The 22,148-nt window shown below is 35.8% G+C and overlaps 1 protein-coding gene across 10 annotated transcripts in view; it reads left to right on the forward strand.

The window, feature by feature from the left end:
* VPS13B (vacuolar protein sorting 13 homolog B) overlaps positions 1–22,148 on the forward strand; it is a 422,306-nt gene that overhangs the window by 68,760 nt on the left and 331,398 nt on the right. For all 10 annotated transcript variants that reach the window (XM_015617450.2, XM_015617453.2, XM_015617455.2 and 7 more), the window contains 3 exons: positions 767–961; positions 2,553–2,677; positions 21,859–22,043. In XM_015617450.2, coding sequence (XP_015472936.1) covers positions 767–961; positions 2,553–2,677; positions 21,859–22,043 — 505 coding nt within the window. The remainder of the gene's footprint in view (positions 1–766; positions 962–2,552; positions 2,678–21,858; positions 22,044–22,148) is intronic.

A 22,148-nucleotide genomic window follows, 5' to 3' on the forward strand; every position in this document is an offset into this window, starting at 1 on the left:
TCCCACCCCTTAACAGAGGGGGATGGAGAATGGAAGATGGGGGTCAGTCTGTAACAGGTGATCTCTGCCACTCCCTCATTCTCCCACTGTTCTGCCTCTCAGTGCAAGTCCTTCTGGCAGGCTGCAGTCCTTGAGGGAAAATCTGCTCCAGCATGGGCTCTCCTCAGGGCTGCAGTGCCCTTCAGGACATATTCACCTGCACCAGCATGGGGACCTCCTTGGGCTGCAGTGTGGATGTCTGCTTTTGTGTTGTCCCCTTCACGGGCTGCCAGAGAATCACTGCTCTGGTGCCTGGAGCACCACTGCTTCCCCCTCCTTCTCTGACCTTGCTTTTCATGTTGCTGTTTCTCACGTAATCTCTGAGTCTTTGCAGCCTGGGTGGTGTTTTTGCCCATTGTTAAATCTGTTTGCACAGAGGTGCCCCCAGCTTGGCTGAGGAGCTCAGCTGTGCCCTGTGGGGGCTGTTGCAGCACTAGCTGGAGCAGGCTGAACCTGGCCCAGGACAGCTCCTCACAGAGGCTGCCCCTGCACTGCCAGCACCTGGACACCTGCAACCGGACATCTGCAATTCCAGATAAAAAGCTGATTAATTAAAACTTCCAAGAAAATATTTTGAAATATTTGAGGATTTGTAGTATAATGCCATTATATCCATAATTAGTTTATTTCATGTAGCTTTTCTTGCGTGTTTAGGTAAGAACATACAGATAGAAGTAATACATCTGTGATATAATTATTAGATAATTTTTTTTCCTCCCTGCCCTAGAACTTCAGTGGACTATTAAATGCTGCAAATTTCCAGCCCCTGCGGCCTTTACCTTCCATCCGAATTTTGGTGGATAAGGTTAACCTGGAGCACTCAGTGCCCATGTATGCTGAGCAACTGGTGCATGTGGTCAGCAGCCTCGGCCAGCCGTCTGACAACCTGCTTCATTACTGTTACTCACACTGCTATCTGAAGGTAAATGAGGGCTTGAGATGGGTGCTGAGAAAAAGATCATATATGTTTAGTTAATCCTAAGTGTTAGCAGGTTTCCTGTAAGAATGTTTTCAGCTAATCTGAAAGGCCATAGAGTAAACACATTTCACAGAACGTTGTTGTTTGGGATTGCTGCTTCTGACTTGAGCCAAGTGTTTTGTAATATGCACTGAGGACTTCATATGAGGAAACTGCAGACTGAAGCCCCAAGGTCCTTGTGACAGGAATGAGTTAAAATTATTCAGAAAGAAACCCTTTTCCTCATCTGAGATAATGCTCCTATGATTTGTAGATTGCTGCAAAATTCACTTACATATTTGATGGGAAATTAGGAGGAAAAACCATCACTGCTAGTAGTATTGAAAAAGAGCAAAACCATCACAGTGAAGATATGCAATCACAAACTGTTAACAAAAAATTCAATTGATTTTCATTATAAGAGGACAGATCTCTGAACGTTCTCAGTTAAAGATGCATTATATGAGAGGAGCTCTTATTGTGAGGCTGGGGGAAGCTTTAAGATATGGAAAACTGTTTTGAGACAGTTCAGTTGCCATCTGCTCTGAGGAGTTCTGAAGCAGGCTTTTCCAACCTTCTAGGATGTGCTTAGGAAGTTTGAAACCTTTTGGATGTTACTAAAATATAAATATTTAATACTACTACTGTTAATTTTAGTCAATTTCTCAGTTAGCTAATCACCTCCATACTGATATTTTAGTAACAATTTAATTATTTAAGTCTTTATTATCTGCATAAAAAAAAACTGTGTTTCAGAATTGCATGACAAGCTTTCAGTTTTCTGGGGGCAGTGTTTACCCTCTGTCACATTTAAAGTGATTGGAATTGCAGTACTGCAAATCATCAGTATGTTTTTCAGTTTGAGAGGATTTCTTTTTCTTTTCAGAAAATGTTTTAGTAGCAAAATTTTGACATCAGCTTTGGGTTTTAAAGGGTTTATTTGCTAGTTTTAATAATGGCTGAATTGTTCTGTTCTTGTGAGTAGTGGTACAGCATGTTAAAAGACAACTCTACAACAGTTTCTTGCCATATTGAATGGGGAAAAATCATAAAGAATTCTTGTGATGAATCTTTCTTTTGCCAGGCTCTTATTAAGCAGAAAAGCTTTGAAGGGAAGCTTCTAATTTCCTTAAATACTACTCTTTTATACTACTACACTTTTATACCACATAATATATACCAGTGGTATATATTATAATTACTCAAAGTGATTTTACTTTGTATGAAAGGCAGTAGGTATTCTTCAAGTCTAAAGGATATAGACTAAAGTATTTGAATTGAAAAATTGTAATCTGGCATTCTTTTAAATTCAGCAGACCATTGTTAACGCTTTTTGAGTGAAGAAAATATTTTTACATGTATTTCTAGGGCATTATTTGAGGTAGATTTTTGTTGCTATATGTATGTTTGGGGGAAAGGAATGATCTAAAAATAATACACAATTTCATTAATATTTACTGAGTATATTTATAAATGCTTATGTTATAAAATGTCTTGAAAGTAAGATCACTAATCATGTGATAATATAGCATTTGACCAACTGAATTTGTTCCAGATATTTGGTTTTCAAGCAGCGCTGACTTCTTTGGACAGCAAAGGATTATACTGCATCCCTGTTCCAGTTATCCCCTCATTCAGTACTGCTGTTTATGGCAAGCTGATCAAGTTCCCCAAATATTGGTGAGCATTAAGCCTGTACAGTGTGTTTAAGTCATGTGCACAATTACTTTTGCATTTTTAATGAGGGATTTAAAAACACCAAGCATTGTGTATATCCCTAAACTTCCCTCTATCCCTCTATCATATTGTGCTATTATACCTGTTATTATTCCTGGTTTCTTTGTGAGGATAGCTGTCAATAAACATTTTAAAGCCTTGTTTGGCTGAGGGAACTGGAGCGTGGTGCTAATGACACCAGGGTCATGGGTTCAATCCCTGGATGGGCCAGTCACTTGAGATCAGTGATCCTGGTGGGTCCCTTGCATATCTCCATGTTCTGTGATACAGAGGCCCTGTGGTAAGTGGCTTTCTTCTAGACCTTGTAGGTTTCTGGAACCAGTTGCCATTCTTTCTTGAGCTGATATAAAAGCTGAAGTTACATACGGATGGCAAGCTTGATGTTTTAACTGAGTAGATCAGTTTGGTTTTTTTTAAACTCAACCAAATAAAAAGCAACGAATTGCAGGGTAAAACCCCAAAGCATCCCAAACCTACACTTTTATTTGTTTCTCATTACAGTTGGAAGTGTTTCAACATTGTGATGAAGACATTTAAACTATTTGTAGTAATTCAGATATTAAATACAAATATTTTTCTTCTGAAAACAGTTCTGTACTTTATTATGAAATGTGCTATATAATTTTTTTTTTGCCTTAATGCAATGGAAATTTAGTATTTAAATTTATCTCTACAGTTCAAATCTTGTGATCATAAATCTGTCTGTAATAGTGTATATTGATAGGTTGCATTTATAAAAACTGTTTTCAGAAAAATCCATTTTGACAATATTTTGGACAACGTATTAGCTTTCTTTATCCCTCATTTTGAGCAGGAGCTGTCTGTAATACTACTTTATGACTAAATCCATGCAAAAAAAAATTTACATAAAATGACAAGATAATGAAAAAACATGTTAGTGGTTAAATACTTTGGCTTCAAACATTGTATTGAATAGCTAAGTTGTAAGATACATTTGCTTGTGAAACCTTAATAGATTACACAAAAAAGTCTCCTATGATTGTTCTTAGCATCATATAAAGAATATACTAATTTTTCTTTCACAAGCTGTGATACCATGTTAAATGTAAATGGGTTTTAGCATTATCAGCACACCACCAGGTGGTAGCAGCCTAACTGATTTAGTCATATTTTCTGTCAATAATTTACAAGAGTATTAATGACTTAAAATTAGTTGCTGTTATGTTGTACCATTCTGCTTAAAAAAAAAAAGTTTTTAGGATACTGTATACTCAGCACTAACAGAGTACTTCAGGGCATTACAACTGACAGCCTTTCCTTATGTTATCTGACATTTAACACTAAGCTCTGGTTATTAATCCTGGTTAGCAAATTGCATGAATAAATCAGTGTTGAATGGCAAACTTTCATTTCTTACTATATTGTAAACCCCATGTTTAGTTGTGCAAACTAAAAAAAAATAAAAATTCAGTGATAAATTTTTAAATAAATGTCATGTGACAATTTCATGGTATTCAAGTGCTGCTGCTTTCCCATGAGTGTGCTTGTGCTCTTCTGTGTGTGCTTGTGCTTGCTGTGCTCCATCTCTTGCTCGCTCACTCTTGGTTTCTTGTGCTTTTCCTTGTGCACTGTTTCACACTTGCCCTCACTCTGTCTCGTGTTCCTGGTCTTGCCCTTACATTCTCTGTATCGTGCATTCTTGGATTCTCCTGTGTAATCTGCCTCTCTCACATTCTTTGTCTCTCTTGTTAAAATGCATTGAATTACCATGCATGCCTAGTTGGAAAGAGCTGTAGTTTTGGGGAGTGGAGGCAGAGGAATGGTCCTGTCTTAAAACAGCAAAACCATCTACTGGCATTTATTAGAAGATACTGTTAGACCAGCACTTACTGCAGTACTGTGGACTGGTGTGTTTTGCTGGTTTTCTCACTTTTTTCCTGTAGTTTAATTTCTTCTTTATATGGCTTATTTATTTATTAATGAAATTAAAAAAAACTTTAAAAAATGAACTTTGTCCAACAATTTATCTAAACTAAGCAACACCAATTTGTGAGTAATAAAGTAGAAAAACAAATGAGTACAGCAGCAGCCTGGTTAAATGAAGTGTAGTTTGAAGTGAATAAAACTCCAGATGAAATGCATCAAATAGCACTTCAACTAAATCGAAATCAGCATGAGGACTGAGAGCTTCATTGAAGTCATGCAGTGAGTGAGAATTAGTCTGGTAGGATAACCTGGTAATGTCATTAAACTTAAATTCAGTCCTCCCTCCCAAATTATACCACCTGCTTTATTTGGATTTGTGGATTTCACATTCCAGGGTTTCTTAAAGTACACACATCTGATGCTACACATGTTCTTCTATTTCTTCTTAGAAAATACATACCACAGACCATACCTTTTAAAAACAAAGACATTTTATGAACTGTTATGGAATCCCTTAGGTAGTATGTTTTGAGTTAGCAGTGAAAATCTCAACTTTATTTCTGACATAAATCAGTAGAATAGGTTTCTTTTCTAGTTTCAGTAAAATAATCTCAAACTTACTGTTTTATACAGTGTATAAAATACTGCAGTAATATTAATTTTTTAAAACTAGTTGATAAACATTGTCACGATGTCTTAAGAGATAAAATGTCATTGTCAGCCCAACAAATTCCAGTGAATAATCATAAATGATCATAAAGTGCTCTTTACCTATTAGATTGGTGTCTCTTTTAATTTCAGTTAGTACACTTTTGTTGTATAAAAGAAATGTACTCAAACTCAGTAGTTAACTAAGTCTTGGACATCTTTTAAATTGCATAGCTAATCTGTTTTTATTGGAAAGTACAAACCATCTGGTCTTTTGTTTTTGTCAAGCGTAACAAGATGCAAAATACAATGTTAATGTCAATATTTTACAACTGCTTTATGTAGTGTTGCATGCCAGATTGTAAAGCAGCTTTCAGAGCTTTCAGGAGGATGTCTAAAACCAACTGAGAATTAGCAGAATATGGTTAAAAGCCTTGAGTGAATGACAAGAATGTTTATTGCCAAACAGAAATCTTGAGAGGAATTAGCTGATACTCTTATTCTTTTGGCTTCAATGTCTGTGGTAACAGATGAAGTAATCTGGTGTATGACACTTCAGTGTTATAACCTTCTATCATTTCTAAGATACCACTTCATTGTACTTGTGAAGAATGCTAACTTAACAGTATAGAATATGGATTCATAATAGCCTTTCTTTTACTTTTCTGATATCTGATTGACAGTGAAGTGTCCTCTCTATATTTTGAGCTACATATCAGTCTAGTTATGGTTGTTATTTTATTGCTTTTCTTAACCTGTCTTCTCTAAAGAAGTCTTCCAGACTTGTGGTTTTGTTTTTCTTTATCATGTCTGTAGGAAGTTTTTCACTTACTGTCTCTACCTGTGACAGATTTTGAGACTCTGAGCTCTGGTAGAGTAAGGTTATAAATGAAGGTGATGTCATTATCCCCAACTCCTTTGTGGTCAGCTTCTTGGTCCTGAAAGTAGTCTACTTTCAATAGATCTGTTTCCTTGGTAGTGAGTCCCCTCTTTATTATTTGGATACCAGAGTAATAGCCGCGGGTTTGCTTCTTTCAAGGAAGCACTGAAATACAGAATTGACTAATAGCTAGTCATGTTAAGTTTGAGTGTGTGAATTAGCTTTTTATAAACAGGTTGAGGACTTGCTGGGTAAATTATTATCTAGGACTTCATGGTCTGCACTTGAGTTGTTAGAGAGTACAGAGCATTTAATTGATTGTTCTTGAGGTTTTACTCTGTCAGAACAAAAAATCTTGAATAGAAACTTGCAATTAGATCTCAATAATTATTAGTAAAGGAAGAACAGTCTTTGAGATGCTTAATAGATACAATTTCTTCAAAGATTCTTTCATTTGAGCTGTACTCTGCAGACTGTCTTGAGACATAAATTTCAGTTTAAATACAAGCAGTGTGCTAATCTCCATCAAGATTCATCTTTCTGATGAAGAGGGATTTTTGGTAACCGGAGATTTGATTTATGTTGGCACTGTAGTTTCATTTCTTCAGTGCTTTTATTGAAGTGCTAATCAATGTTGACAAAAGCTGAAACGGGTTTAACATTTGCTTTGCTGTTAAAGACAGTCACATGTATCATACGCTGGGCACTTCAACTGTTCAGAGATCTGTCATTTGTTTCACTTGTGAAAGCTGTGAATTACAGACCTGACATAGTTACTTTATTAATATGTGCCCTTCTGAAAGATCACTTAGGAAATTTAGATGCAGCGCTCTTCACATGGAATGAATATGTCTATTTTCTGTAGGCTCTTGGTGAACTCTCAAGGATATTTATATAGCATAGCTGTGCTTAATATTTCAACGCAGATTTAAATGTAAAAGTAAACATTTATCGTGTCCTTAGAATCTGCTACATGTGGATTGGCACATAAGTTTATAACTGCCTTTTGGCTAACTATTATGCAAAGATTTTGAAAAATATACTTTGCCACCAACCTGGACATCAGCATTTTGTTGTCTTACTTGACTTCCTTGCTTTTATTTTGATTTTGTCGTGGTGTAGTTGTGAAATGGTTGCTTCATACACAAAATTCAGTTTCTCTTTTATTTTCTAGTTTTAATATTAACATCACAAAACCTGAGGACTCTAACTCCTTCATTACCACTGTATAGATTTTTGCTCAAACTTTTGTTATTGTAAAGGTGTTTGTATTTTTATATAGCTTTACTTCCATTTTCTTCCATCATGTGCCCCCTTAGAAGGCAAACATCCCTCTCTTAATCAAAGTTATGTACCTGATGTGCCATACAGTTAAGTTATATTCTTATTTATAGAATTAATTCTTAGACTCATTACACAATTGAGTAAGGTCATTGTAGGTTCTAACCAGGATGTGAACCTGCTCATGTCTGCTTCAGGGGTTGTCTTGTAAATACTGTATACATTTAGTGGTATCCCTGTGAATTGACAGGGGTGAGAGCACTTCATATTGATCTGCAAGGAGAGTGGTAGATGAGAATCTGGCTTCTTACACATTAACAAGTTATTTAGCAAGGAAATTAGGTTCCACTAACATGGCCTTTACCAAGGTACTACTGTGATGACAGCAGGAGATTTTAGGATTTGCTGCTCACCAAAGAGAAGATTAAAAGTGTATAATGTGGGATCAGGTGAACTATCTGTTTTTGCTACTTTTTTGACAAAAGCATCTTTGCAGGGCATGTCCAGTGGAGTAATCTGCTTAGGACTAGAAATCGTAGTAGGTTTATGAGCTTCAAAGTCATGAGATTTAGCTGTCATGACATTTAGTGTAGTTGTGGTAGTAGGAGTCAAGCAGATCCTATTGGCAGGTAACACAGAGCCTACTATCCACAAACTATGAGCATTAGATCATAAATCTAGGAAGTTTTCCCATAAATTGACACTTAGGTCTTGATTTTGGCAGCCTGTTTTATTGGCTAGTCACAGTAGATCAAGAGCAATGTCAATTTAGATTGGGTGTGGATTGCATTTGAGGGGCGTGCTCATTTCTTGGGTCAGAAGCAAAAACAGGTTGAAAACACATGAAACCCATTTTGTAGCATTCAGTTGTGACTATTAGTTATGTCAGTAATTGAATTTAACTGCCAGAGGAAAATTTTGGGTATTCTTCAAAACAGAAAATATCTAGGGTTGAATGCATGAACAGATGCATTCAGTGTATGGGACAGGAGAGTTTCAGCCACCTCAGCATTGTTTCAGTTATATCTGGAAAGTGTTAAAACCTGTTTGAACTGTTGATGTATGCCAGTGATAGGGGGCTGTGCAAAAGCAGAATACAACAGTCATTCTCCTGGGTTCTGCAGAGGGGGTTGTGTAGTACTGCCTCATGTGAGCAGTGAGAGCAACACAGTAAGGAGCATGCTGGCTTGCTTCAGCATTGTCCACTTCTCTCCTATTGCTTAGAAAATGCATCAAAGTACATAGTACTAAATCACATTTTAAAAAAATTAATTTATTAGTAGCTGGTTTTGGTAGGACATTAGGTGAGCAGTGACTGACACTTTCAGAAGTTTGATTAACTGTGCATCTTAGTGTTTGAGGAGTAGGTATGTCAATGTAGTTTAGCACACATGATATGTATAGAGTATACTTGGGTATATATACACACAATATATAGTAATATATATATTGTGAACAGTAATGTAGGGATATAACAGCTTTAACAGAAGTACTTTTCATTGATTTAACATATCTTGCTTTATAAAAGTTCAAGGGGGTTGTGCTTGTGTATAAGGATGAAGATGCTTAAAGAACTTGTGTGGAACATTTCTAATCTGCAGTGATATAAACATTTTGAGTTTCAATAAGAATGTTTTGGGGCAATTTTCAACTGCCCTGTTCTGGAAGGAGATGTTGTTGGTTACCAAGAAAAGCACTTGGAACAGGAAGGGTTTTGCATGCTGTGTACATGACTTGCAGCTTGATTAGTGTAACAACAGATTAACTTCAGTTGCAAACCTCAAGTTTAATTTTTTTTTTTTTAAATCAAGTCCAGATCAAATGTTACTGTTTCTCAGCAGATGTGGCAGGCAGCATTCAGCAAATCTGTTCAAAGTGCACTTACAGTCAATGTAAATTGGAAGCAGTTGTACTGTTCAGTATTGTCCACGAGGAGGAAATTCAGCAGAGCTGACACTGAAGGGTAGCCATTGGGTTGTGTTTCCAGTGTAGTTATTTAGACTAATTAATTGTTAAGTCTCTTCAGTGAAAGTAAATTAAGTTTATTAACAAATGTCTGTCCAGGGAAAGTGATTGCACACAGTGAATACTTAATCCTGGTTTTTGTAAGTGTTACCATCAGGATTTTCTGGCCTTTGTACTAGAAACAAGCAAATGGTAATTTAAAATGTGAAGGATTTTCAGAGTTGAAGCTGCATTTTGATTAGAGACCAATGAAATGTATTAAAAACCCAGTCTTAAAGCTGAAATGCTGTTATGTAGCATAGATCCTAAAGAAAAACTGAATCCCTGATACATATTTCTTTTGCACTGGATGTATTTAGAAATTCTGTTTCTCTTAGCGGTAACACTATATAAAGGACCTGTTAGGATTTTCAGTACTGGATATTCTCAGCTATGAGGCTTTACCCAGTAGAATCTGGCTAGAAAGATGCAGTGGTGGCAGTTCTTTGCACAAAGTTTGTCCTTTGTTTCTCCAGAATTTTATCTGGAGTTTGGTGCCTTTTTTTTCTGCCTGTAAGTGAATCTGTGAATTATGAAGAGAAACACAGTCTCTGTGTTGGTATCTCTGCTGCTAAATAGCACTGCTAGAAACCCATCTGTGACCCTGAGGCTTGGTGTTTTCTCATGTCTCAGTTCATATACACATACCTCCCTGTAGCTTTCCTTTCCACTTCCAAAAGGCAGGGGAAAAAAAAAAATAGATCTAAGAAGGACATATATTGAGGCTTCAGAGTGAGGACAGCTTCTGATATGCTTGGTCCCTTCAGCATTGTGTTGAGCTGCCCTGGCCTGAGGTTGGCAGAGAGCAAGTGAACAGGTCAACAGTTCGCACAGCACAGACCATTACTGGAGCCAGCACTCAGCCTCCAGAGTGGAGAAAATGGCAAAAAGGGATGCTTGAAACTTGCACACTGAAACTGAATGTGGTGTCGTTCTGCCAGCCAGCCCCAATCAAATGTTAGTTATGACACAGAATTCTGAAGAGGTGTGTTGCAGTTTTTCTCTTACCTTTCCCCTTTTTCTTTGCATCTTCTTTTTAAGGTAATGCTGTGGGAGTTGATGGGATTCAAAGTACTGTTTTAAGAATTTGTAGTCATTAAATACAATAACTTGGGAAAAAAATGGCCTTTCATTCATTAGGACTTGGAATAATTCTACAGGGAGCTGTTAGATTATTCACCTTGTGCACCGAATAATCCACCTTCACCAAAGCTTTGTGTTTACTTCACAGATAAGCTATGTGCTTATCAATTAAGCTAAATAGAGTTGCTGATTTTGTTTATCTTTTTATTTTTACCATCCTTATGCTCATGGAGCATTGTCATGTTGCTGGCCAAACTGTAGCATATCTTTTCTTGACTCTACTAGAGCTTCACTCTCAAGTGGTAGGCACTACTTCCACCTGAAGTGAGGTACCAGAAACCAGAGTTAAATTACTCACCTACTTTGACAAGCCCATCAGTGTGACTCTCATTTGAAGCTGATACCCATGATAAATGGTGACTGAAAACATTTTATTTAAAAACAAACTGTATTTATCTTGACTCAACCCAAATATGGATGTCCAGCTGTCCATAGTATCTTAGCATCTTTACTGCATGTGTTCATCTCAAGGTGGAAGAAACATACTGTCCTGTGTCCAGTATCATTTGTTTGCTGTATTCTCCTCATGCTTGTTCCCTCTGTCACCCAGAGATGCTTTTTATTTTTTCCTAGAACAATCCTTCTCATAGATCAGGATCTCTTTAATTTTAAGCTGGGGGTTGTTTTCCTTACACATAAACAATATGCATTCTCAGCATTTTTCCTCAATCACTTCTATCCTACTTGGTTTATAGGTTTGTATTCTTTATTACTATTTCTTTAGCAATGTCACTTAAAGGAAGTTAAAGTAACCTGTCAGGTGTACATACTGAGGAACAGCATTGAATGAGTACTGAGGTGCAGTGCTAGATGCATGTAAACATTTGGATCTCCATTTGGGCCTGTATGTTTGTTAAACATTATCTGCTTTGGATTTTGTTTTAATCTTCTAAAAGGCGGAAGCTCCCGGTTTCTGGACTAGATTTTTAGCATGGTGTATTTTGGATGGGAATGTTAGAGGGCATTTGAACAAACAACAAAAAAGAGAACAAGAAAAGAGAACAGGCTCAGGTGGGATATGAAGCCTTTAAATATAAACTATGAAAATAAAACTTGTTTATCAGCTTTGGAAATCATTATACCTGTTGTAGATACTTCTGACATCAATGCAAGAAATAGAAAGGATTATGTTAGTTCAGGCACCAATACAGAAATTGGTTTTTTTTTCAATTGATCAGATTTTTTTTTTCCCTCATTATAATGTGTGGGATTTTTTAAAGAAAAGCCAATATGATTCTTTCTTTGGTGATGTTTAACTATTTTTTTCTTTGAATTTAGTGGCTGATTCCGAAATGAACAATTGAATAGAAGGAAATATTTGGTAAACACGATTAGAATATTTATTTGATAATGAAGAAATATCCAGGGAGAATGAGAGACTTAAGAACCTGATTTTTAAACCAGGTCATATTTTAAATAAGCAAATGGAATTGGGACTTCTATAATGTCACTTAGTCCGTTGCTCTGAAAGTACTTGTATATCTTTGATTTTGCATATGTTGGATTTGGCTGTGCATACATATAATACAATAAAATATCTTTTGGGTTTGTTTTACTGACAATATCTTCATTTTCTGTGTATGTGATAATTTTGATGGTCTTGAAGACTCACTAGGGCTTATGGAGTTTTCAATTAATTAAATAGATGCTATGAGACACAGAATAGATCAAAACTGAACATGGGAAAACTATATCCATAGAATCTGCTTCAAAGCTTGTATTCTGTTTGAGTTATGAATGTTGTAAATGTAGTGCTAGAGTCAGTGCTTAAAGATGGTAAATTTAGATTTAACAATAATTTTAGTCTTTGAAGGATAAAGTATTATGCATTTACTGAGATTTAATGTTTTGCTTTAAATAGCTTTTGACAGCCTTTAAAATTCTTTTGAGGTTGATACTTAATGAGGCCACAAAATAATAATTTTAAAGTCTTTGTACTCTTTCTGCAGTTATGCAATGTGTACATGTGAACCATTAGCACACCTTGTCCATTCATGTCCTTGCTGTTGAAGACACCCTTGATCCATCCTTTGCTTTATTAAAGGCTTTTCTGGTAATCAGAAAAACAAAACATGCTTCCCTGTTTCTAGCAACTTCTTTTTAATGCTGTAACTTCTCTCTTAAAGGATAGTGGAACTGGCTTTGGAGGTACTGCAAGGCACAGAGTTAAGTCATTTTATTTAGCAGTGAGGTTGGGTTGAAAGGATTGCTCTTCCAACCCCAGCCATTGTGATTTACCTTTCTGGATTTGACGGAATTCAGATGCAGAAGTACAGCTTTATTTTTTTAGTCCTGTGTATTTTGTTGGTGACATTTCCATTTAAGGCAATAATTTTGTTCAGATACTGATTTTGTTTTGCTAATGCACACATGCACCTTCTTACTACTCTGTCTAGCCATAAAAAAAATTGCCAGAATTTCAACTAACCTTTTTCCTCTGTGTAAATGTCTCTTCTTATCACCAAAATACAGCATGTGAAAGTTTTTAGTAGAAGAAATTCAGAAAAGCCCCCAAGTCACAGCCCACTTAGCTTTTTGGACAATTTTTTTTACTGAGATCAGTTGTTAGTGTTTACTTCAAGTTGGGGTTGTGTTCAGCTCTTAAATCTTTAGCAAGGAATTTGAAACTGTGTTACTTTCCAAGAAGACCTTTGAACTGGGTTTGTCAGTGCAGTTTTCTTCACTGAGCACCAGCATGTTTGAGCCCTTCTGGCTCCCTGTTTTACCTGCTAATGGCAACCAAATGGTTCTGTGTGGCAGATTTAGAGGATTGATTTAATGGCTGTTTCTGCTGCTTCTGGGATTGTGTGAAGGGGGAAAGAGGAGAGGGGAAGGGAGAGGATGGGGTTACTTCCCTAGACAATAAAGCAGGCTGCACTGTGGGAAGCCCATTCCCCAAACTCTGAAACAACCCTGGTGGCTCCTGAGATTGGATACGCTGTAGTATCCAAAGCAGTGGTACTGGATTTATAAAAGCTATAAAAAAAGAGTAATGTTTGCTCTGTTTTAATAAATATTTTTGTGGTTTGGAGGTTTATGGCCACTGACAACTTTTACCTGGTCACCTCTGTTAGTTTTGGTCATCTGCAGCTGTTTAGTTACAGCATCAGCAAGTTTCAGCTGATTCCTTCATGTCCCCCACCCACAGCTAACATTTACCTACAAGATAAGTGATAATGATGACTGGAATTTAGTTTAGCATTGCTGCTTTTTCATGTAGGATCTCTGTCTCAGGAAAAGATACAAGGCACAATTAAAATGTAGGTGTAGAAGTTCTCTGCTTTTCACATGATCGATTCTCTTTGTACTACTTTCATTAAGCAGTGATTCCCTATTGAATGTCCCTGCTCTTTCCAGACTTCCTTCTGGCTTTTTTTTTTTTTTTGTAATACATTATGATTTTTGGCTGCTGTAATGAATACTGATTTTTCTCATGGTCTTTATATTTGGATCTTTTGGAACATAATGCAGCTGTCATATCCCTTCCCTTGTTCTCACTAACACCCATTAGCTACAGGAGGATTCCTAGATCCAAGTAAAAAAGACCTTCTCACAGAAGTAAAGAAAGACTGGATGTTTAAAGTGTAAGTAATTAAAAAAGTCCAGAATGCACATTGAGGGCGTTCCATGAGGAAAGTTTCATACCCCTTTTTTCAGATCTCTACCCCATGCCTTGTGGAGTTCTGGAGATGCAGTTCTTTAAAGATATAACTTTATGCTTAATATATATGGTTTACGTACATCAAAACTGTAAATAAATAAAGAAGACTGAGGTCTGCTTGTTACCTCCATGGAGAAGGGAACTTGTAATTTTAGTCTTATGTATTAAAATATATATCATATCACTGATGATTATTTCTGGAAACAAGTATTAATTAGTGCTTAGAAAAAGAGTTTCTTGCAGAGAAGGAAGTAGGAGTTAGTCACTGACATCCACTTGCAGTTTGATGGCCATTCAGATCACTAGCATCTGTCCCATTGATGAGTCGCTAAGCTGAATTTGATCTACACATCCTAAATATGTTTCTCTAATGCAGCTGCAGGTTTAAGATGTTCCTGCATTGCAATTTCAGCAGCCACCTTAGTTTATCGTGTGTCCAAAAATAAGACTGAAAACCCCTTGTTTGAGTTCAGATCTGTTGCATTTTGAGCTCAGATCTGTTGCATTTTGAGGCACATAGCCAATGACCAAGCTACAAGTGATCATAGACTGCTTTCTTGCCTGCTTCATGAAACATTTCATCCACAGGTAAAAAGACTCATCTGATGCTTAGTAAGGCTCAAATCATTTGGGGGGAAATTAGAACTTTCCAGGTGTTTGGTTCTTTTTGTATACTTTCTTCTAATGGTGTCCTCTCATGGTGTCTCTGTCACCATTTCTCACTTCTTTTGCTGCTTCACAAACCAGTAGTATTATTTGCATGTAACAATCATAATTTTTAATCTAGTGGTCAAAACTTCAATGTTCAGCTGGGACAAAATGAATAAAATTATTTTAAAAACAACCCAGGTTTAGAGCTGCTAACATGTAAATTCTTTGCTTAAAAGGGATTTTTTCAAGGTTTCTTCCTTTTACGTATTTTTGATTTCATATAATGAAATTTTAATTTTTGTTCTTGTAATATGCATTTACTTTTGCTGTGCTGTATAAAGCTGGATTTTATTGCTTCACACACTGTACTGAGAATTGAGAATGGATAGTCTCTGTTCATTTTCTAAGCTATATTAAAATTTATACTCAGCCTGTATTGTTTTGTTTTTAAAATTTTTTGTAAATCTGGGGGGAATTTTTTTAAGTTTGCATCTGACTGAACACTTTGCAAAAGTGTTGTCATCACTGGCATCTTATATTTCAGAGTTGATGTTAAAAAAGCTGTACAGAAGTCCATTTTAAAATGATAGTATTTTTCTCTTCTAATGCTGTATCTAAAATTTTCAGATATGCCATGTTAATACATTAATTTACTGAAAAAAATTAAAAAATTGGTGAATCTCTAAGTTTGTTGTTTTCTCCCTTGTAATAAATTGTGTGATTAACAGTGTTTCCTACAAATAAGAGGCCAAGGCACTGCAGCTCCTGAAAATTCCCCTATGTCAGAGATGATGTAGGGTACCAGGCAGCCTTTAGTGAAGAGTATAGATGAATAAAAGTTGAAGACATTAGTCTTGGAGATGTTTTTGGAATGAAGTGTTCTAAAGCAAGTTTAATTGTTTGACTTTTTTTTAATAGTAACTAACTTCATCCTCTAGCATGAAAATTTGTATGTTGCTCTCTGAAGACTGAAAATTGTGTTAGTACATGTGAACATGTGATAAGTTTGAGTTTTTTTGTGAATAACAGTGACTTCAGTTTGGCATTTCAAACAATAATAGTTCCATTTCCCTTCCTGCATGTTCTCTTCAGAGGTTTGATATTTTTCATTATGAAACTAGACATGGTTTCCTTTAAAATAATAATAGTTACTTAAATATGAAGAAAAATGATCAAAATTTTAATTTTATAAAAATTAGACATGAGAGATCAGATTAAGTAGAAATACAGATTGGTTGTAGGTATGTAGATGAAGCCTTTGCTCATGTCTTATAAAACCAGTGTATACTTTCTGGTTGCCTAAGAGGAAAAGAGTGCAAATACTGACTGAAATAATTTGGGCATTTAAATTACATTCAGGTTGTTCTAAGGCACAATTGCTAGGTTCTAGTAGCAGGTTACTGGTTTTATTTTGGAAAAAATGAACTAATCGTATTTTACTGTACAGGATATGAGTAATAACAAAAATCAAATTTTTTCAAACATTTTGCAGGTTCCAGCTTTGCAGTTGGGGACTCTGTATAAACCTCTGGACCCAGCTGTTCACCACTATATTCTTTCAATCACTCTGAGGTGTTGATTTTACAAGAATGAGTTGCTGTTCCTAAAGTCTACAAACTGAAAACATTTCATAATGGGCCTGTGAACTTACATGGATTGGTTGTATTGGTGCCTGTGCATGCTGTATAATAAGGATCGACTCATATTTTTGTTCAAAAACAGCAAAGAAAACTATTTTCTTTAATGGTACACCAGATTTATTCAAATATTTCAGCAAGTCTGTATTACAGTTTGTCAGCAAACTGGGTACAACCAAACTGTATTTAAAAATCATTTAATTAGGACAGATTCATTTTCACTCCATGCCACTACACAGCAAGACTTGCTTGTTCATATTTCCTTAAATTTATTCTGGAACTTGTCCAAGTTCAGCTTTAATGAGTAGTCTATCCTGCTAGTTAGAATTTATTTTCCCCTAGAGAAGAGTGTTTGAATTGGTAGTTTTTTAACCTGTTCACTTAAATTAACATATGTTCGGAACTGCATCTTAACTCTTGAGTGTAAAGACTTGAGAATTAATTATTCTTATTGTTGTTGCAGCTCTAAATGCAGTTTAAGTAGTGGTTTTAGACCCAAACTATGTGCTGTGACTTTTTTAATAAGGTGAAGAGTTTTGATATGAAGTTGCTTAATGCAAATTTAATGATACAGTATAGAACCACAGATCTTATTTGGTTTACTGAAAAATTATTTGTACATGTATTTTCATTTAATACTTGAATATATCTCTTGGGTCATAAAATTTGGTTAAATATAGCTCAATACCTTATTAATGATGTATTTTCTGTATTAACAGGTGCAGGTTGGTGGCAGACTTACATTTTAAGATCTTTTAAATGCATTATTTGTGTTTCAAAACGATTATAATAAATCCTGAATTATAATTGCATTTTCATCACTAGCCGGGTCTAGTTAAAATTTCCTTTAAGCAACATTTGCTGCACACATGGTCCAATGCTTCCCCTGCCTTGATTTTTTTTTCTATAAAAAAGGATTTATTTTCAACTTCCCATTCCTCCAAAGTTATCTGAAAGGGACCAGAAGACTTTATTCCAATGGGATTGTTAAAGTAGAGCAAGTGTAGAATTTGCATATTGTTAAAAAAAAAATAATATGCTGTTAGTAGTCCTAAGGGACAATTTTATGTGAAACTTTTAAGTTTTGAATGTAGCAGAGGTCAGTACAGTAGCTGTAATATGTATTAGTTGAATAATCAGACTTCCTAAGCAAAATGTTTTGCTCTGCTATATTGTATGCTGTGATTGTCAGAGCTCTTTAGATTCCCTCTGAAATACATTAATTTGTTAATAAGAATGTGTTTAGATTGACTTATTGCAGAGTCCTGTTCATTCTGAAGTTTGCTGAAAAATATTTTTTACCTTCTTTATTTCTTCCCAATTTTACATTAGGAAACCCATAATTTGAAATATTTAAACACTTTGTTCTGAAATGCTTAGCTTTAATCCTGCAAAATAGTGTTCAGAAGTAAAGGGGAAAAATAAAGGAAATGTTCTGTGAAAGCATAACAAAAGGAGAAAATGTAACAGTGCAGTTTCATACTGAGATAAATAATAGTGGATTACAGTACATAGCTTAAAAAAAAAAAAAAGAATAAGAGGAAACAATCTGATGTCACTATGCATTACATTTCTTTCCAGATAATTCCTGCAAAAGCTTTTGTAAAATGCTACTTAACTAGTTTTCCAATGTCAGTTCTATTTAAAAGAAATGGGTTATGCTGTCTGTCTAACCTCAAGTTTTATAATAAATTAATTGTTATGTATACCATTTTTTTTTCCACAGGAATGGATTTTCCTGAGTACAGAATTGCCTTTACTTATGAACAACTATATTACTTAAATAGATTACTGAGCTTGGATTTAAACTCTAGGAAATTTTAGGAAAACAGTTCAAATTCTAACTTCAGATGAACATCAGAAAAAATCTCACAATTTTAGTCTCCACCTGTGCTTTTCACAGTACCCAGAACTTTTTTTGAGTGGCTATAGGCATATGTGTACATTTGCACAGAGCATTTCTTGTGTATTTGAGAAGCTGAAATGGGAAATATGTTTTATGTAATTGTATCCTCAAGACAGTGGTCATGTGTCCTCTTGTGCATTTGTGTGGTAGAAATGTTCAGAATATGTTCCAGGCTCTTTATTCCTTTTGGGTGTCTGAGTCAAAATGTGGTTTTTTTTGTCTTGTTTTGTTTGTTTTTTTTTTAACTACACAGCATCTGTGTCTATTTGCCTGACTTAATACTGGTATTATTTTCAGTTTTTGTTTCATCTCTCCTTAAAGTAATTCTAATTTTCAGACTAGGTAATTTAGAAAAATGCTTTTTTAAAGCTGATTTGTTACACCAGCTAAATTCAAATGTGTTTGGATACGTTCTTTTCTATGATTTGTACTTTTTGTCAGAAGAGCATTTTCAGGAAAGGTTTGCAGTGTGTTTAAACTTCACGAAAATAGGAAAACTAAAATATTAAACTAAAATAGGAAGAGCTCCAGGAGTTTAATACAGATATTTCCTACCCTTTTGTTGACCTGCTGTGCTGCAGTTGATAGAAGTGAGCCTGGAACGGGGTCTGGTCATGTCCTCCAGAAAAATGTGTACCTGACTGTCAGCGGATGAGTCAGGTGGGAGATGCACAGTTCCCCAAAGCAGGTCATACATAACTTCTTTGTTCTAGCTCACTGTTTGGTATTTGTTACTCCTATTAAAACAAAAAAAAAAAAATCCAAAAAACCAACCAAGCAAGGCTTAATACATAATCGCTTCTTCAAAGGCCTCTAATGAGTTTCAGTTTTTCTAGCAACAAAGGCTGTACCTATAGGTAGATTCAGACTTCAAAGATGGATAGATTTATTCAAACAGGAGACTGCTCTTTTTGCTGGGGTGTTGTGGAGCATGGTGTGCGTTCATATGAAAGAAATTCTTACTACCAGACACAAGACTGAGCTCTCCCACATAAACATGAAATGTTTTTCCTTCATCCATATTTCTTTCTGCAAATGGCATTTGAAACTGGCAGCATAATTGTGTCATTAGCTTCAAATGAGTTGCAAATCAGAGGCAGTCTTGTTGCTGCTTTCCTCCCCCTTCTCAGCATTTTTGAGACAGGTAATCCTGATTCCAAACTTTATGAGGTTGGAAAACCGCTTTCTAAAGAATACTGATTACTATTACAGAAGGTTACAACATCTGTTTTTGTTTTTGTTTGTTCTTTGTCCTTCATCTGTATTTACATCAGTTTCTGAGAATCTTTGATAAGTACCTTCTTTTGTAAGAATCAGTTTTCTTTTATTTTAATGTTTTTAGTGAGGAGCACTGGCTGTTGTGGATGGGCTTTGTTTGGCACTTAGTTCTGTGGTGTAGACATCCACAACTGAGAAGTATTGTAATATCCCTTTATAAGCAGTGGGCAGAAACAGTGACCTGCAGAGACATTAAATTTATAATAATCCTCAGATCTTGAATGAATGGATCTCTGTTATATCTACAAGTGCTATTTTCTTTCCATTTACCTTAAAAGGTTCTAAGCCACAGTTCTAGGTGTGGATATTTGTTTATACAGCAGGTATCTAACACTGAGCTTAATTTCTCTTGGTCCAGAGGAAATGGTTTTCACTTACCAGCTGTTTGCTGTATTGACAAGGAATTAAGAGAGGAGCTCTGTTTGGGACTTGAGCTGAATGCTTGTATGTCCAAGTCTAAATTCAAAGTGATGACATTTTCTTTAGCTGTATCACTGTGTCAACGTAGTGGTTGAGAAATGTGTTCAGATGTTCAGAATGCTTATTTAGAAACCATGCTTCATAAGTCACATCTGCAGCTTATGGATCAAAAGTGTTAGCAGCAGAATATTTTATTACTCTGCTGCTTCATCTAGGGCATGGTGATCCTGGGTCTGAGAAGTGATAAACTTTTTCTCTTCACAGTTGTCTTAGTAAAGGCCCACACTCCCAGTCAGATGCAGAATATTCAAAAAATTACTCCTTACTACCAGACTTTTTCAGTTCGTGCTGCTAAAGGTTTTAGAATTTGAGCATCACAAATGAACTGCTTCTGTTCTGCAGAGTCTCTGCGACCAGTACTATTTCACATGTTAGGTCATACAGCTGCTGGCATTTTGTTTTGGGCTTGGATAGGGGATGTGGTGTATTATGGCTGCTTCTGAGAGTTCCTTGGAAGGTTCTGATTGTGCTGATCTGAAGAGTCATTCAATGTCTCCATGTCTGTACATTTTCAGTCCCTGAGCATTTTGCTTTTTTTCAGAGCCAATAGATTTCGTGTGCACCTTTCCCTCATTTGAGGTTCTGATTCTCAGTGGAATGTTAACCTATTATTTATTTTTAGGGGGCTTTAAACCTGTCCCTAAAATTTTCTAATGGAGGAGATTCTCCAGAATGAAAACGAGCAAATAAGTGCATCAATAATTATATTTCATGGAGTCATAGAATCACAGAATGGTTAAGATTTGGTGCAGCCTTAGAGATCAGCTAGTTCCAACTCTCCTGCCATGTAGGACAAGAAAATAATGCTAAATAGCCAAAAAAGTATATTTCAATGATGGAGTGATGGTCATTAGGGCAAGAATGATAATGTTAAAAACAGGATACAGAAAAAGGCTCCAAACTGAGAGGGCTAAAGAACCTTTATTGTTTTTGTTGAATGTAGCAAATCAGTCTGTTGCTTTATTTCAGGTAATAGTGTGTAAACTAGGAAGAAAAAGTAAGTTACTGTGTTTGCTATGGTTTCTGTAAAGCATTCTTATTGGTGGTGGATTATATTGTCACAGAGGAATTGATTTTCCAAACAAATGTCCTTTAGTTTGCCCCATTGAATGCCTGTCTCCTCCCCAGTTAGAAGGTAAGGCATTGAAAAATAGCAGAATCACTTAATGAGCTCTGTCAGCAAAATATAGTATATGTGGGCTTGTTTGTATTTTGATGTATGAATATTGTTGATGTGTTTTTTGGGTCACTAGCCATACGTCATTTAGTGATGCACTGTAAGCTTTGTAAATAAGGAAATTTGGAACATTCAATTTCTGAACAGATGTTTTCTGTGTTAGTATCTGCACAATTTAGAGGAGCTCTTATTTTGGTAGGATCACATGGAATTGCTTTTATTGAATATTTTAATACCAAGAGATAATTAGATAAAAATATATAATTTTTTATTTACATCACGTTCTGGAGGGAGATGTAAAGCAAAGTCATGTAATGAGTTTCTGTAAGTTTCAGTTTCAGTGTAAGTAGAATCTCTTAGAAGAAGATATCTGATAGGCACATAGTTCCAACCTTACAAACTAACTGCTTGTACACTAATATTCTGTGACTAAGCTTTAAAATTGTTATTTTTACGTGCTAAAGTAATCATTTTCCTTTTATTTTAAACAGGACCAAGCGAGCTCATGTCCCTCTAACAGAATGCATTTTCGAGCTCCCTAATTTGACAATTCAAGCAACTAGAGCTCAAACCCTTCTGCTTCAAACTATTTATCAGAGCTGGTGTCATCCTGTTGGCAATGTCAGTTCAGTGATGGTAAATGAAGCTTTACTGAATGAGGTTTTCCGAACTTCAGGTAAATATGTGATGCTTTTGGTTAAGTATTGTACAGAGCACAGCTACTGAGTGTCCATACAACTGTATGCTGTAAATCCAGGTCTTTGCTTATGGTAGCTAACAG

This window comes from Parus major, chromosome 2, assembly GCF_001522545.3.
Source record: "Parus major isolate Abel chromosome 2, Parus_major1.1, whole genome shotgun sequence".
Lineage (NCBI taxonomy): Eukaryota > Metazoa > Chordata > Aves > Passeriformes > Paridae > Parus > Parus major.